Source organism: Lathamus discolor, chromosome 14, assembly GCF_037157495.1.
Source record: "Lathamus discolor isolate bLatDis1 chromosome 14, bLatDis1.hap1, whole genome shotgun sequence".
NCBI lineage: Eukaryota > Metazoa > Chordata > Aves > Psittaciformes > Psittacidae > Lathamus > Lathamus discolor.
Window position 1 is genome coordinate 10642138 of NC_088897.1, and position 17351 is coordinate 10659488.

Here is a 17351-nt window from a genome sequence, read left to right on the forward strand (position 1 = left end):
GCCAATTCAAAAAGCCATACCCACTGCTCTATTTTTAACGCAAGTATCCCAATGAGAGATGATTGAGAACGACACCGAGTCAAAGTTTTGGCTATACTTTTATTTACTTCACGTACTATGAACATATACATTACATGCTACAAAAAAAAAAATAAAATAAAAAAAGACTTTAACTGTCAAGAAAGTGGATAGTGTTATAATACAATGGCACATGTTCATATTTGTCTTCAAACTGGTTTGGTTAGAATCCTTCTCCAAAACCATTAACACAAAAAATGAAGTGTTTTACTCTTAAAATGATTAGAAATATTTGCATTATTAACAAATACAATTCAAACAGATTAACAAGATTTAACCAGGGCAAATTATTAGTAAAAAGGCTGGGGTTTACCAAAATGAAAGAGAGATTAAAAAACCATAGCAGCCAGTTGTACTTTTTAGTGTGATATAATGTGTAAATGCACCAGGAGAACACAGTGTAATTGAGCATTCTGCTTTCACGGTGTATTTCTAGAAATGATTATTCTAGTTCTAACACCTGCCTATGCACAAGAGATCAAAACCACAGCCAAGGAGAGACAAAAGATTGTGACCAACATTCTTCGCAATGATTCTTTTTTGCACGCATCCGGGAGGAGGGAGGGAACAAACAGAAGAGGATTAAACAAAGGCCACAAAAGGATTTCATCTACATGTTCATGAACATAGGTTCTACCTATTTTCCTTTAAGAACTTTGAGAAGCTGAAATGTCTATCTCGTCCGAAAGCAAACACTCATTTCTATCATCTATGAAACAAAATCACATTTCGGCTTAGAACTGAATGGTGAAAAACAGTTGCATTAACGTATCAGTTGCCTAAGAAGCTGCTTGACAAGAACTTCAGATTCTAGTGCAACAGCAGCTATTAAGACTCCTCTAATTGCTTTTATTAGCTCTTTCCGAGTGTACAAATATTCGCCATTTACACAGTCTTGACAAAACCACATCTACAAAGACTGCAAGGTATTTGCTACTTGATTCAATTTGCGTCTGTCGTATTAAAAAGGCAAGATTTGCATAATAAAACCAGGTGAAAAATGTTCTTTTGGTATCTTAAAGTAATTGTGATTGGAAAGGTTCAAACATCTGGGCTCTCATCAGCTGCAACTGGAAAAAGCACTTCAGAACAAACCATGGTACGGTAAGAACACACAGTTCATCATGTTTCTTTTGCAATCTAAGCCTAAATGGGCAACTGGTAAACTTGGAATTAAGTCTGTTATTTAGAATGCAGCTATTGAAAAAACAAATAGTCCTAGTAAATATCCAGGTGAGAGGAAAAATACAAATTAGCCTTAACAAAACCAATGTGTTACAGGACCTAAAGTTAGTTTCTCAGTTCTTTTCCTCAAAGTAAATCTTGTCCTAAGCTAGAAGAGATCCCACAATCACTGGCAGATCGCTCTAACCAGAAGAGCACCCCGAGCTAGACTAGTAGTATTGCAATTCTCTGCTACTGTTCTGTCACCACTGTCAGTTTTCTCATCATCTTCAGTAGTGCTTATGAGATTGGTGATGGAAAAGCACGATGAACACTGGTGTTAGGCTACAAATTAATGAGTGCCCATTACCTGAAAATTAGTCAGGCTTGCTGATGGATTAGTTTTGAAGTAAAACAACTAGTACTTAAATAGAACAGAAATATTATGGATTTCCAGCATGTTACAGTTCTGAGGTAAAGTGTTACCAGGATTCTGTTGTCCGGGTCGGTGCCTCGCAGCAATAGCCTTTGCCATGCGAACCAGCCCTTGCAGCATTTACACAACCAATAGGCTGTTCTAGCACACGGCTTCTATCAACCCAAAGAACATTTTCAGTTTGCTACTGTTCAGAAAAACTGTTGTGTATGAATTACACTGTAGGCAAAGTTACAAAATCTGTTTGCTTAAGTTTGGTCACTAGAGTGCTGTGCTTGGAAAACAATCCAGGGTACAGGCAAGGGGGAGTTACTTCAGTGTTTCATTTCAGTTTACAAAACTTACTGAATCCATTCTGATTTATATTAGAGAAAACCAGATAATTAGAAGAGCAGACTAAAAACCAAAACCAAGCAGTGCATAATACCACCTATTCAATGCACTGATTCTCATTACGAGCTAGGAAGCCGTAGTTACTCTATTCTGCCTTCCGAGAATCAATCCAGAAGCACACAAGTATTTTCCATTAGTTTATTAAAAATAAAATCCTTGTGAATTCACTACCAAATATTTTACAGATGGGAATTAAACCAGAAAAAGTCCCCAGAGTAACCTTAAAATAAAAACTAATATTTGGTTTGTCAGTTCACCATGTTTGACACTGATCTGTACTGCAAGAGTATTGTACAAGAGGAGTTATTGAAGAACTCCAGAAAAATTAAACTGGCCCTATATAATTCAATCTTACTGGAAAGCAGTGTCAATGTTTTAGTATATTTAGTGACTCAAACACTGCTTTAAAGCTACGCGTTAAAGTGCTACGCATGTATGTTTCAGCACTGATATGGATGTTCACACTTCCATAAGCTTTATATTTGTGGATAAAAAGAGATACTGGTGTGTTAATAGAAAAATTTAATTTAAAATCAGCTGCTACGTTTGAAGCATCAACAGTACTGAAGGAATCAATCTAGTGTCCACAAACTGCTAGAATTCCAAGGTTGATTTGATCTGTCACTTACCATTAAAATGGTGAGCATCAATAAATCATAAGGCTGTCCTCAACAGGCTCTACGTGGATCCGTACTGCGCACAGGTAACTGACCACGCAAAGTACTCCACAGCCTTTCCAGGACAGAGGATTCAGGATGGAAAAAAACAATATGGAGAAAGCTCCAGGATAAATTTGTGACATTTCTATCTATATATTGAATTGTCTAAGGTTGATGTTCATTGCCTGAGGAAGAAGCAACCTAAGCAATAGGACTGGAGAGAGCTATAAATGTTACCTTAACATCTACATTACTGCCTTCTCCAACTGCTGCTGCTGGCAAGGTCCAGTCTGCTGTGCACATGGACAGAAGCAGGCATTACAACCTATAATCATGTACTAGTTCTGCCACTTGACACACGAGTTATCTACTGTCGTACCCTGAATTACATGACCCTTGATTAAGGAATGGTGGTGTTCAGTCCCAGGGGTTTGCAGGTTATCAGAATGCTTAGACAAGCAATACCGCTTTCAACATCTGTCAGAACATAGTCTTGATGGCATCTGCAATAAAAATGAGTTGAGATTGTTCCCATCTGGAAGCGCAACTGTTGAGCCACACTCAGCTGAAGTCCTCGTCGGGATTCTGTTGATCCAGCAAGCGGACATGTGTGAATGGAAAGTGGCCACGTCTGCCGTTACACTCTCCTTCCCACTGACCACTCACGTTAATCTTTGTGACCTTTACCAGCTCACCGACCTGCAGGGTAGGAAATAAGGATGTGTTACAATTGTAAAACCCAAGTGGACCAAATATACTTCTATAAAAAGTAGTTTTAGTCTTGACCATGTTATAGCCTACACCCGATGTTATTCACTCCTGAAGAAAGCAGAGAGAGAAAGAAGTGTACCTAGATTAGGTGAGCACTACATAAATTGAAGAGCCTGTAATCCAATGCCAACCTGCCAGAGCACCATCACAATAAATGCATGGCACCGAATGGACAGAGGTTTGCACTCTGCTTGTGCTCCATCCACCACATCATGAAAGGAGGGAAGGTCAGCAGGGGTAATCTGCAAACTAAACAGCTCCTTGATTTGGAAATTCCACTAAATGCTTTTCCAGTTGTACTGGAAAAGATCTGGATAAGTGGAAGATGGATGGATGGATGGATAGATAGATATAATCCAGCCACAGATTATTACTATACCATGGGTAAAGACAATGAATGCCCTTTCCCTCTTATACCTGAATTGTTTGGCTAGAAAAATAAAAAGAATGGTTACTATGGACTGATGGAACAATATGCTGTAGTTTAAAAGTGTCCAGTTCGCACGTACCACACTAAATAGAAGCACAGCAATGTATCTCATATACTCATCTCCAACCTAATATTCACATAACCAGTTCTAAAGGTATCGTCTCCCTCTGACAAAGGTGGAGAACTGTACAGCAGTCCCCTTCCCAAAGCTGTGCGGTCAGGTAGTTCAGGTCAGGGCTGCAAGTCTAGGTCTAGTCAGTCCCTGAAACTGTTGAACCTTAAAGGGTACTTTAATTAAGGAGCACTTACACAACCTAAGACAGCACAATTTACATTGTAAAGACTGTCACTGGAGAGGTGTTATGTGCAACTCTGAAAAGCTGTCTGCCCATTTCTACCCCTCTGTAGAATTCTATGAGTAATCCTAGTTACAAGTTACATACAGTTTTCAGAACTCTTCCCAGGTCACAGATGGAGAATGCTTCTGGGACAGATATACTCTATTTTCTTTCACTTAATACTGTAAATAAACTCTCCAGGCACAGCCACAAGCTAATATTACCACATTTCATCCAGAAATTCACTGAATATACAATTACTAGTTTACACAGATGCTCATCACTGCCTTCCAAATTCATCCAAAAGAGAATCTCGTTATTCTCACTTGCCAGACAGTGAATGAAGACCAAGGAAAGCAATTTAAGATGTTACAAATATCCATTAATTTTAAGCGTTTTAATCACTTGCAATCTTTTGCCAGAACAGCTTTTAACAGCTCATAAATTCAAACCACTCCATGGACATTTAACTAAGCTTCCCATACCTCTGATGGTTACTTCTCTGGTAATGAGAGGCATGCTTGGGACTCCAGTTTTTCCTTTTGTAGCCATTAGTAGAGACATTTAATGAATCATATTTTGAAGCAAATCCTCTTATTTATTTGCTGCAGGCAAAAGGAAGCCTTCGTGAACTACTGAATGCTTGGGTTTTGCTATTGAGGAGTTTAGTCAAGCAGGATGGGTAATTTTGCTACTGCAAATAATCACTGGGGGATTATACCAACCTCAGTTGACCATACCAATACATCAGCTATAATTTAACAAGGGGAAGATTAATTGTGACAATACTAGAAGGAAGAAAATCTCCTTTCCTAATCACAACCATCACCAGAACACTATCCTAGATAACTGTGAATTGCTTCAGACCTGGATATAATCTATGTATCAGCCTTGAACAGAAAAGTATATAACCTACAAGCCACTACAAAGGAAAGTTTTAAAGCATTTAGACTAGAAGTAGATGTTCTCTCTGAATTCTTCTCACTTTTAAGGTTGATTTATGGTGTCATTTGTCTATTACACATCTTCCCACCAAGCACAGCACCTTGGGAATAACATTCCCCCCGCTAAGAGGCCAGATTTGTGTCTGTCTTCATTAGAAGTTTTAAAACTAAATATATCCCATATGCTTCAAAGCAAAACTAAAGGTTCATGTGAAGACTTCTTAATGCTGTGGTTTTGTTGCAAGTACTTCACTGGTAAGGTCAAGATGTCAGAGTTCTGCTACTGTTACAATGAAAAACAATGGATTGATCTCATTTCGTCCTATCTTTTAATTAACATAGACTGACAACTCCCTGAACAGGTCCAGATAATAAGCAAAGTTATCTCCTGCTGAATCTTTTTCCATAGCACAGCACAGCCCTTATTAGAACATCTGATCCTCCTTCCTTAAAACCTTCTTTAAAACCAAGTCAGTTTAAAAACAAGAGGAGAGATACTCTGTTTGCAGTTTGGACCAAAACTGTTTGATATTAAGGATGTATTTTCCTAAGAGCAACAGTGTGATCCACCCCCACCCATGCACAGTGCCAAACTTAAGGATAAGAGTTTTCATTTGGAAAGAATCCCACTGTCTATAGTTATTAAAGAGGTCTGGGCAAAAATGGACTGATAAGAGTCACATAATGCTTTCTACTAAGCTATCTAAGAAGAGATCTCTGAACAGAGAAGGAACACAATGAAGTGAAAGGAAATGGGAAAAAAGGAGACAACAAGAAACAGTACTTTGATAAACAAGATGAAGAGAAACTTGCAGAGAGTGAAGTGCGTATTGCTGTTTGTCCTGTGCAGACATTGAAAGCAACTTGGTAACATTGTGATTTGAAATGATAAAAGCTGCAAAGAAGCTGGGGAAGCCTGTAAGCAGTGACAAATGGCTCACACTTTATATAATGCAATATTATATACAGAATAAAGAACCACCACTGTTATTACTCTTCTTAAATCTAGAACTATAGCAAGACAGGAATACATCATTCTAACCAAGAGGTTCAACATGTCAGCTGAGAAGTATTTAAGTAAGTCGACAAGAACTACAAAGGCCCCTGGTCTAATAAAAAGGTAGAGAAATAACAGTAATAATAATAATAATAGTAGTAGTAATACTAGAGAAAGGAATGAACAAGTGATGCACAGCACAGTTGCTCACCACCCACTGACCAATGCCCAGCTCAAACTTGCTGCCTGATCTGCGCCTTCCAGCCAACTCCTCCCAGCTCCTACACTGAGTCTGACATTCCATGGTATAGAATATCCCTCTGACTAGTTCAGGTCAGGTGTCCTGTCTCTGGCAGGGCATAAAAAACTGAAAAGTCCCTGATTAGGTTAAGCTCTGCTGAGCAACAACTAAACCATCAGTGTGTTATCAACATTATTCTCAGACTAAAGCCAAAACACAGCACTGCACTGCTCACTAGGAAGAAAATTAACTCTACCCCAGCCAAAGCTAGGACACTAAATAACAGCATACTTGACAGATCATGTGGGTTGTAGGGGAGAGGACTGAACTAATGTAAGGCCAGCTGTGGCAATCACAAGCTGTTCTTCAGTGTGTAAAGGATTTTGCTTTCACTCAAAGTTGCTCACTGTGGCCTGGATTATCTGTTTTCTCACTCTGTCCCACTTCATGCTACCAAACTGGGAGTTAAGCAGTGTTGTGGGGATCTACTGTAAGTGAACTAAAATGTAAAGTTAAGCTTAAGAGAACACTACTAGTACACTGATAACTAAAAGCCAGAAAGAAACGCAAAAGGTTTTGACAAACATGCAGCTCAAAGAAAATCTAGCATCTGGTAATTGCAGGAATATTTCCAAGCTCCAGGAGGTGGCTGGCTGGAGAGAGTGAGAAAAAGGCAAAAAGAAGGTGGTTTAGGCTGTGTAAAGCCTGAAGGTTAAAAATCTCCACATTCCCCAAAACCTGGTGAGTTGGCATGAATTTCTAGACATGCTTCTCAACCCAAAAATTTACACTCTGTATCCTGTCAATCTCAATTCACAAATATAATAGTACCTCAGAGTATATTTACACTGCTTCCCTAGACAAATTGTATCTACAATGAGGGTATTTCCCACTTCCCAGGTTGTACATCATCAGGTCTGTAGAATGTGCTGCATGTGCCAATTCTGTACTAAAGACACAGACCTCCAGTTGCCACATCACTGAAGTGCCTTCTGTGCTCCACACAATTAAACGAAGTATTTGAGAGTGAAGAGGAGATGCTCTGACTCAGCACAGAAACTGTTTTTTCCCAAGTACTTAAAATGTTATATAAACAGGAAGTCAATTAGGTATCAGGAAATTCCAGAGCCTTTAGCTCAAAGAAAGCCCAGATTAAAGGAATCAATTTACATATCATCCTAAGGGAAAGGTCTGCCACTGAGAATACCTTAAGTCTCCATTTCCTCTACTATAATTTGGGGGGTAGCTATTTGATGTGCAGAGATAGAGCACTCTAGTCTCCTTTTAAGAAGAAAGCAATAAAAAGGGGCATGGTCAAGTAACTGATTGTGTCAGGAAGTGAATCAACCTTAGGGAAACTCACTGTTTTATTACAAATCATACTCCATCAATCACTGTTTTATTACAAATCATATTCCATCAATCACTGCTTTACAGGAGACCTCCCTAATGAACTATAGTAAGTGTTCCTGCTTCACCAATTAGAAACCAATGCATGATCATCATCCTCTCACAGTCTGTGTAATGTTCAAGTGACTCTCAATGCTTCCAGTGATTGCTTTTACACTGCTGACAGATTAGGGGGGAAAAAAAAGCTAAGAAACAACCCAGCATACCTTTCAAAGCTTGGGGTGAAGCAAGAGACAGTGAACACAGGTTCAGACGCACAACTTATGAACTGCTCCCTCTCCCTCCCCCCTAAAATAAAGACTTCAGAAGTGAAAACATGGATGGGGAAACACTTATGTTAGTGATGTTTGACAAAAGACACAGTAACCTGAACATACTACAACAATCAAACTCTGGACTACAAGTGACTTTAGTCACTTATTCGTTCAAAAAAACCCTTTTATCCGTAACTTATTAATCATGATGTAAAACCAGTATTACAATGCTTTTCCCTTTCTTATTCCTACAAAACGAGAACGTGATTGAAAGGGAAATCCCTTGAACAGATCTCTTCTTTCTAAGTTTTGCCCATTATGTACCTCCAAAGCCAAGGCTGTCTTGTCGTAGGCATTAGGGACTCGCTTCTGGATAACCCGGGCATAAATAGGGCCATTCTGAAGGTTAGGGAGCGGAGCGTTGATGCAGGGCTGGGCATAGGGCCCTGGCTCCGGCCCACCCAGTGGTTGTGGGTGGGAACTATCCTGGTTACCTCCAATCGGAGCAGATAGTGAAGCAGAGGAAGGTCTATACTTCTCGACGTAAGGAACAGGTATCATTCCCCTCTTCCCTTCTCTGTCTTCTGCATTCCACCATTGCTCTTCAGGTTTATCCCGGATTTTCAGTATGTCTCCTTTCTTAAATGGAAGATCTTCTTCATCATTTCCATTAAAGTCAAAGAGAGCTCGCACATATTCAGCTTCCTCCTGCCTGAGGATAACACCACTATTCTGCCTGGATCGGGAAACTGGTTCTATCAAGGTTGTAGTGTCCAAATAGTGTATTTTGTAGAATTCCAGTAAAGATGGCAAAGAATCAAACTCTTGGTCACCTATCCGAAATCGGCTGGGATTCAACCCTGAAAGAAGAAGGTCAAATGTCAAAGAGAGCATACGACAGTTAAAACCAAGTAAAACAGTTGGGAAGACAATTATATTTACAGATACATCACTCGATAGTGAATTTGGTCATCTTTAGATCAACATTTACCCTACTCAGCTCTTCTGTGTATTTCTAATCAAAGACAGCACTATCATGATCGTGAGGAGAGAGTTCTATTTGTAGAAATTTTGTTAAAGGAAAAAAGAAATTGTTTGGCACTGCCAAACTTCCCAAATGAGGATAAAAATACCCCGTTTTCTTGAGTGTTACATGGACCCAACAGATATAAACATTCTGTACGTTTGAGTTTCTCAGGAGCCTGTACATTCAGCAACAGACAATTCCCTTTTTCCTGTTTTATACTATAAATCCAGGAAGCACATGAAATTTCGGTGCAATTTCAAGGAATTTGGGGTTTTAAAAGTTATTTCAAAAGGACAGGTTGCTGTAATGGTTATTTACCTGCCGTAATGGATCTTGGGTTAAAGGCACGGAAAACTGCTTTGCACAGCAGTGAACAACTTACGTGATTGAGCAAATGAGCTTCTTTTTGATAAAAGGTACCATTAAAGAACATTATGTCTATTTGATGAAATGCAAAGCAACAGTGTATGTTTTCATAACAGGTATAATTTAGTCTTTTAATCCCAAGTCTTGTAGTTTCTTTGTCAGACGGAGCCCAAGCTATAAATCTCAACCTCAAACACATTAAAATAGAGACGATGTTCACATTCAAGTCATTAGAAGTATCAAAGTGCAGATATCCATTAGTTCTCAATCTGTGTGCTGCACTTTTTTCCCCGTTTTATGTTCTTCAGCCTCAGCTGGGGAAAAACCATACACATGATGTTCTATTTCCACAAGCCCCATACACTGTAATCAGTTATGGGAAGGATTGTGGAAGGCTGGGGGAGGGTAGTGGAGAGGAAGAAGATTGATGCTTTAATGAGTAACTCTTAGGAAGAAAGAGATGCTTACTTTGCAAGTCTGGTTCTCTGCAGGGAATATCTAACAGTTCCGAGACTGACCTCTCCAGTACAAAGCTAGCAGAATTCTTCAAGCTGTCACTGATTCAAAACCCCCTTCAAAGTAGCACTGTCAGCATGGAAAGCCAACAGTACGAGAGACCAAAAAGGGGTTCTAATAGAGAAAGGGGCAAATTCAATACGGTCAACATAGACATACACCCAATAAATAAGTTTTGAAGTATCCTGAAGGAACATGCGCATTAGTGAAGCTGGTTCCAGGGAATTCAAAGCAGCAGAACTAAGTCATTGGAAAATGCCCATTTGCATGCATTAACTGCCCTGAAAGGCTTGCAAAAGAAATGAGCACAAATGCAATGAGCCAAAACCCAATACCCTCAAAAAATACAAAAACCAAAACACAAACTGGCATCACAAGATAAGGAAGTTAATGGAAGTATCAGTAAGAAATATGAACCCAGTGTAGAAAGAGAAGGAAAATTCCACCTTATTCTCCCAAAGTGTCATGCTGAAAAGATGCAACCCCCCTCAAGTTTTGTTGATGGGATGTAACTTACAGCTCCAGACTTAGCCAGAACTCTGGAATTTCACCTCAGAGGCAGTTCTTAGCTCTGTGGTCTCACAGGAGGTGACTTCTGGCTGGACAAGCAGCATCCCTACACCGCTTCACAACAGCTTATGTGTACTACATAAGCATATAATATGATCTGGGAATGCTGTGCTTCCACTAGCATCGGAAGCAGGAAACTGTGCTTTGTAACAAGTGGTACAGACCTCAAGTTTCAGAGAAACTTGGTGACAAACATTAGCATACATCTGTTGCTATTTTAGAAGAGAAACTTTTAAGGCTCAAGGCTTGTGTAGACACTTCTGTCAAAAGAAATCAAGGGAACTTTAGGAGGACCACAAGTCCTGAAGGGGTCTTCTTATAAGGACAAGACTGAATCTCAGGTAATTTTGTGGACACAGAACTTACACATGACAGAAATCTATAGCCAGAAACTCTAATTCACCTCTGTAAAACCTGCTACAAACTGACTCAGAAGGCTGAGATCTTCAGTCACCAGCAAAGTACACACAGAAGTCTCTTTAAAACTCACAGGAAATGAGCAATTCAGTAACATTCATCAGCCTTGTCAGCACCAAAGTCATCACTATGATGAACAAGGGGGTTTTGGGATGTCTTTCTCCTCTCCCTCCTTTTTCTCTTTAGCAGGTTCACCCTCTTGAATTAATGCATAATAGCCTGAAATAGCTGCCAAATGTACCTGAATAAATCTGAAGTTGGACTCCAAGAGGAAAATCCACTGGAAGTTTATGTGTGGGGAAGGAGTGACTGAGATCAGTGTACTGTATCCCAGAAAATCACATTCTAAAAGACATTTCACACAACGGGATAGGAGTCAGATAATAGAGATCCTCCAAACAAACCTCTTCACAACAAAAAATATCTACAAGATTAATCCAAATCAGGGAATATAAAGGCAGCGACCTGGTCACTGCCTGGAGAATTTAAATAGAAGGGTTCTAAATTCAGCTAAAATTGGCATAAAAAGGACAAAAATGGTTGAAAGTCACAATTAGGAAAAGAAAACACAGGTTGGAAATAAAATATGACTATACCTTACCAAGCAAGTGGTAAGCTTCCCATCTGTTTAAGACTTTTGTGTATACTCTAGTTTGGCTAAAAGGAAATGAGCTGAATGATGCTCACTTATTTAGTGAGGAAATAATTCTATTCACTATGGGCTTCCAAGTTTGTCATTAATGAAATGCACAGATTAACAGATTTCAGGCTCAGAGGAATTCTTCAGCTTCTTGTTTTGAGCTGCAACACTTCTCATACCTGTACGCCAATGGAAAAATTAAGGCAAGATGTACCACAAGAAAAGGCTACAGCAGCAAAGGAAATGGGTTTTGGAGAGCCAGAGCTGTTTCCCTTCATGATTCTGGGATTCTTGAAGGCACAAGTTTGAGCAGCACATTGCATCTTCTGAGGGCTCTCAGGAAGAGCAGAAGGCGTGTAAAGGTAAGCCTAGCTACTGGAGGAACTTTAGTCACTTCCTATTAAAGCTGGACAACCAGCAGAATAGGAGGGATAACTCTCCTTTCTCCCAGTTCTGCACATCCAAAGGAAGAACAGCTATTCACAGCTTGCACCTCAGCTTCTTTCTATCACTCACCTCGTAAAATGACTCCTTTAAATGAGAAGCACAAAGGGCTGAGTATCACCTTTCTTACTTACTCCATCCGAGTTCCACCAGCACTGTGACTTAACCTGATTCCACCCATTCCAGCATGTCAGAAGAGCCACTGAAACCTCTGCTCTCAGGAAGATGAGGAAAGAGTTAAAATCCAAAGTGTCCCAGAATGAAAGTTTCAAATCTGGACCCTGTCAGTTCTCTGTTTATGATGCACATTCCTTCCTGACAAAACACTTTCACCCTGTCTTGGCTTCGTGTCAGTCTGGAAAAGATTGCTTATGTATGTTTTAAATAGTGGACAGATACTGGGGAAGCAGAGGTATAAACCAGCTAATATTCTCATTCTGAGAGTGTGGGCAGGTGGTGTAACCACAGAGTAACGTCTCACTTTCTTGGACATCTCAGGGGTTTCATATTTCTCTCTTCACTCCAGTTCTGTTAGTACCATGGGGCAGTTTACTCTTTATTCCTAAGCTCTGTCAAGCTTTCCTCTTCAGTGCAGGGAAGACCTCCCAGTAACAGACTTTCATTTTTGTATCTAGATCTAGTCTATAAGGGTGCACCCTTTTCCCCAACTTGTTTGGGCAAGAAAAGCTGTTCTTATCTTGCAGGGTACTGAGAGAGGAGGCTCTCATTTCAAAGCAAGACATCACAGTGATGTAAGCCAGTTTCCTCCTGGAGCATTTGGGAACCCTGTTTGAAGGCATCACATTCCAGCCTGTGTGTCTCCCCACCCCCATAGGGACACCTTTTTCCCTGTTCTCAAGTACATCCGTACACAAGCCTGAGTAGAACAAGTAAGTACCCATGAACACCCTATGCAACCAGTAAAACCCCATCCTCTGTTCCTGAGAAGAGCTCTAAGCACAGCAGGAGAATATTCTTACAGGAGTTATATTGTCATTTCTGCAGATAATCAGAGGATTAAAGTAGATGCCTGTGTATACACTTTCCAAGCTTCCAATAGTTCACATTTTAAGAACTTAATGTAAAAAATACCCACCCCCCCCCAAATGACAACAAATAGCAAAAACCAACCCTCAAAACCCCCAAGTATCAGAATTAGATTATTCTGCTCACACATATCTAAAGATACTGCCTACAGAGCCGAGTATGGATATCATTATGTAAATATGATTCCAGGAAGTACAGTCACAATGAAAGTGATTTAGAAATGCAAGTCAAACAGCATGTTCTTACCATGCAAACTTACTGAAAACACCACCTTCTACATTATACCCGTCATAATTTCCTGCTTTAGAGACAAGCTTTACAACACTACAAGGTTTCTGGCTTTATTACATTGTACTTTCAACAGAAAGCCTATCTTTCTGTAGATATTTTAGGCATTTTGGTTTAGTGCATATCATACATTTTTATCCTGGACTCATATGTCAAATTGCAAACATATGATGCATTTCAATGTTTCCTCTATTGTCCGTGGCCATACTAATGCCTGCATGGAGTACTTTGTCTTGTTTGCTACTGTGATATTTCAGCACAAATGACAGCCAATTCTGATTCACTTGTTAATTTCCATTAGAAACAGTGTTTTGCTTTCCCATAATCCAGTGATTTATCCTGTTTTCTTTGAATGGCCTTAGAAACATCTCAGGAAGACATACCTATTGTGAGAAGTTCTGTTAAATTCTTTATTCCTCATGCTGAAAAATCACTTGTGAGAAGTTACAAACTGCAGCATGTCAGGCAGAAGGTGAAGTAAGACAAAGTTACCAAGTTGATTTTATACTCTGGAAATGGATGAAAGTATCACAGGGTTTTTTTTAGCTTCCTTTTAGATTAGGGAAGCCAAAGCTTCTCATCTCATTCATTCTGCTCAGAGCAGTGCTAAAACAGTCATGAACTGCACACACACATACTGAGACTAACAAAAACCAACCTAAAAACCTGATCTGGCATATTCAGCTTTCCCAGTGAGAACCAATTGCTAAAAGACCTCTACCGTTAACGATACAATTAACACAGTAAAGATTTTCCTGGAAGAAAATCTTAATTACACTTGAAGTTTAATTTAATATACGGACACCCCAGAACCTTCTTTGGTTTTAGTGTGAAAAGAGAGCAATGTATGGACACATGATTTATTTGGAGCTACTAAAATCTCAGCACTGGAGTATCTGTGGTGCAGGAGTGATGCATCACCCATCCTCAGTACATCCAGGGGAAATGAAAAGAGACCAACTAAAGCATAATTATACTGTTTAACATCTATTAAGCCTATTTTGCCAACAGCTTACACGGCTCCAATAGCAGCCACTCTTCTAAAATGGATAAACATCTAAAAGAGAAGAGGATTAGCTAAGACGTATTTAGTGATTTTTAAAAACACCACCAAAACTCCAGAATGTTTTAACCCCCATACCATAAACCAGCCCATGGAATGCCACAAGCATTACTGAGCTTAAGAATGTAACACAACTGAAAGTGAGGATGGGGATGGTACTATAGTGATACCCCAGGAACATGGAAAACACCGGTTTTCCAGAGATGGAAAACAACTGCCCAGAAGTGACAGACGCACATCCTCCAGTGTTGTTCATCACGACTGTCTTAAAATCCTCTTGGGCTGGATTCCAGAACAAGCCATCCTGGTAACTTATTCTGCTCTGTGTAACACCAGTCATGCATGGCAACAATTCAATACATAAACCTCTGTCCTCTCAGACACAAAACCATGAACACTCCACCACATCTTGTGGCAAACCATTTTACTACCCACAGCAGTAATGACTTCCACTTCCAAGTGAATGCAGCCACCTTAGATTTCTACCTTGTGGAGCTTTCCGTGCCTTGGGTGCTCTTTGTCACAAGTTCCTGGGATAAACACGATGATTTCGGGCTTTCCCAAATTTGCCAATAGGAAATGTTCCCCTCAGCAGGGGAAATCACTGCGTAACCATGCAAACCTATTGGCAACGGTTTTGTCTTAGATTATCTCCTTCTTAACTACAGCTTGTGCAGAGGCTGAAGAATCCTTCCCATAACAAGTACTATCGCATCTTCCCACTATAGGTCTGTTATTCCAACCAGAGCTACAGCGGAAAGAACAATTCACACGCTGCCAAAGTAGCTCAGCAGATCTCTTGTCACACAGGTTTACTACACTCCCAAATCATGTGCTGGTTCCCCTCCGAGATGCTAGCAACACACCCACATCATTCTGCAAGCATTAATACCCAAACTTGAGCAGTTCCGCTACAACTTCAGTCATGCCCCTGCCTCTGTATTACACATTCTCACACAGCCGAGGATGCTGCTGGGGACTCTTGTTCATTCACTTGTACATGTAGACACGCTGCTTCTCGTGGTAGAGTTCTCCCTCTGGCACAATCAGTATCTTCTGCTCTACAAGCATTACACTTAAACACATCCTTTTCGGATGTTAGGTTGAGGAATAACATCACACATTCCCTTTTAAGACACAAGGGACCCCCCCTCCATAACTTCACATCTGACTTGTATTCCTTAAGAGCTCCCACTACTTAAACCACCCACATCATACTTTGATTCCTAACTTGAAGTTTAGCCTTAACGCAAAACTATCTAGTCAGAATCCAGACATTTAAGGTGCCACCTCCACCGAGCCGTGCCCTGGCTGAAGTGACCCAAGATCTACGGACCGTAAGCAACCGGTTTATGAAAGTAAAAGAACGGCTGAGCTCTACCGCTGTACAACCCTTTCAGGACGGCTGCAAGGATCGCTCGGCTCCAGCGAACACCGTGAGGCGTTAGGTGCCTGGCAGGCAGGTGCAGGCAGCCGGCTCAGCTCGGCCAGGAGCCCCAGCAGCGCACCCCGACTTCACTCCACCACAAAGAGCCCCGCAACTCGCACCGCCGTCCCTGGGGAGCCGCGCACCGCGGCCCGGCCGGCCCTTCCCCGCCGGGGCACCAACAGCCCTTGGTGGGGGGTCACTCACCCGGGGCCCCAGGGCCCTCTCCGCCGGCCCGCCGGCCTCCCGCCGGCCCCAGGCTGTTGACGATGTAGTGCGAGACGCGGGAGCTTTCGGACACCGAGAGCACGAAGTCACCGGGGATGGTGCCGGAGTCGCGCACCAGGAAGGTCCCGTGGCGCTGCCCCTGCAGCAGCGACACCGCCTCGGCCCTGCTCAGCCGCCCCCAGTACCAGCTCGCCCGGTCCTCGGAGTCGAACTGCCCGGCCATGGGGCACCCCCCCACCGCCGCCGGCCGCCGGTGCCCCGCTCCGCGCCCAGCCCCGCCACCCAAAATGGCGGACCCTGCCCTGACCTCACCTACCGGATGTGAGCGCACACGGGAGACGCGTGGCGTCATCGCCCCGCGCGGCACGGGGGGGTGTGTGTCTATATGGAGAGTGGCGCATGCGCAGCATGGAAGAGGCGGGAAGGCGGCGCTGAGGGGAGGAGGAGCCGTGAGGTACCGGGTTCGCTCTCCGCGGCCGGGCTGTCCCGCTCCGGGCTCCCGGGAGCGGCCGCGTTCAGGGCTGGTTTATCCCCGCAGTGCTCTCACATCGGGCTGGCGTGAGGAGGGTCAGGGCTCGTCTTTGCGGCTGGTATATCCCGTTCGGAGGGCGAAGTAGCGCCCTGAGAGTCCCCATTCCCTGGTGGCTTCCCGGCTCCGATGTCTTGTGGTGGTGGTTTATGCGAAGCCAGGATATTAGGAATATTAAATCACAGCAGCAAGAAAAGACTTTCATTCTGTGCAATTGTTCACAGACTTCAAGCAAATCGTGAGGTTTCTTACCATGGTGAAATGTAGTGTTCTGACTAAAAACTAAATCAAAAAAACCCTTAATTTTCTGGCTAAAAACGTAGTTTTCTGACCAAAAAGTCTCCTTTCAACCACGGGCTGCTTTTCCCCCCCACCTCGCTTCCCATCTCCTGCTGTTCTCCGCTGTTCTCAGCTGAAACTGCTGAAGTTGGGGGGGTTCATCGGACGCGGTTTTCTCTACTGCGAGCAGCTGGGACTCGTTGCAAGAGTTCCCTCTGGTGGTCAGGGCTGAGGCGATGGACAACGCTGCTGGTGTAAGATCCTGCTGTTGGTACTTTCATGCTGGAATAGAATCAGGTTTTGGTTGAAGGGACCTTAAAGCTCATCCAGCTCCAACCCCTGCCCCGGGCAGGGACCCCTTCCACTGGAGCAGCTTGCTCCAAGCCCCTGTGTCCA

The 17351-nt window shown here is 42.1% G+C and overlaps 1 protein-coding gene across 2 annotated transcripts; it reads right to left on the reverse strand.

Annotated features, from left to right (window-relative positions):
- Positions 1–79: 79 nt before the first annotated feature.
- CRK (CRK proto-oncogene, adaptor protein) lies at positions 80–16444 on the reverse strand. 2 transcript variants are annotated; one of them, XM_065695105.1, is made up of 3 exons: positions 16127–16441; positions 8440–8975; positions 80–3429 (listed from the first exon to the last, which is right to left on the reverse strand). In XM_065695105.1, exons 1-3 carry the CDS (start codon positions 16368–16370, stop codon positions 3292–3294), a joined length of 918 nt encoding a protein of 305 aa, XP_065551177.1. In that variant the 5' UTR covers positions 16371–16441; the 3' UTR covers positions 80–3291. The 2 variants fall into 2 exon arrangements, with proteins under 2 accessions (XP_065551177.1, XP_065551178.1); XM_065695106.1 differs by having other exon boundaries at positions 3338–3429; positions 8610–8975; positions 16127–16444.
- Positions 16445–17351: the final 907 nt, after the last annotated feature.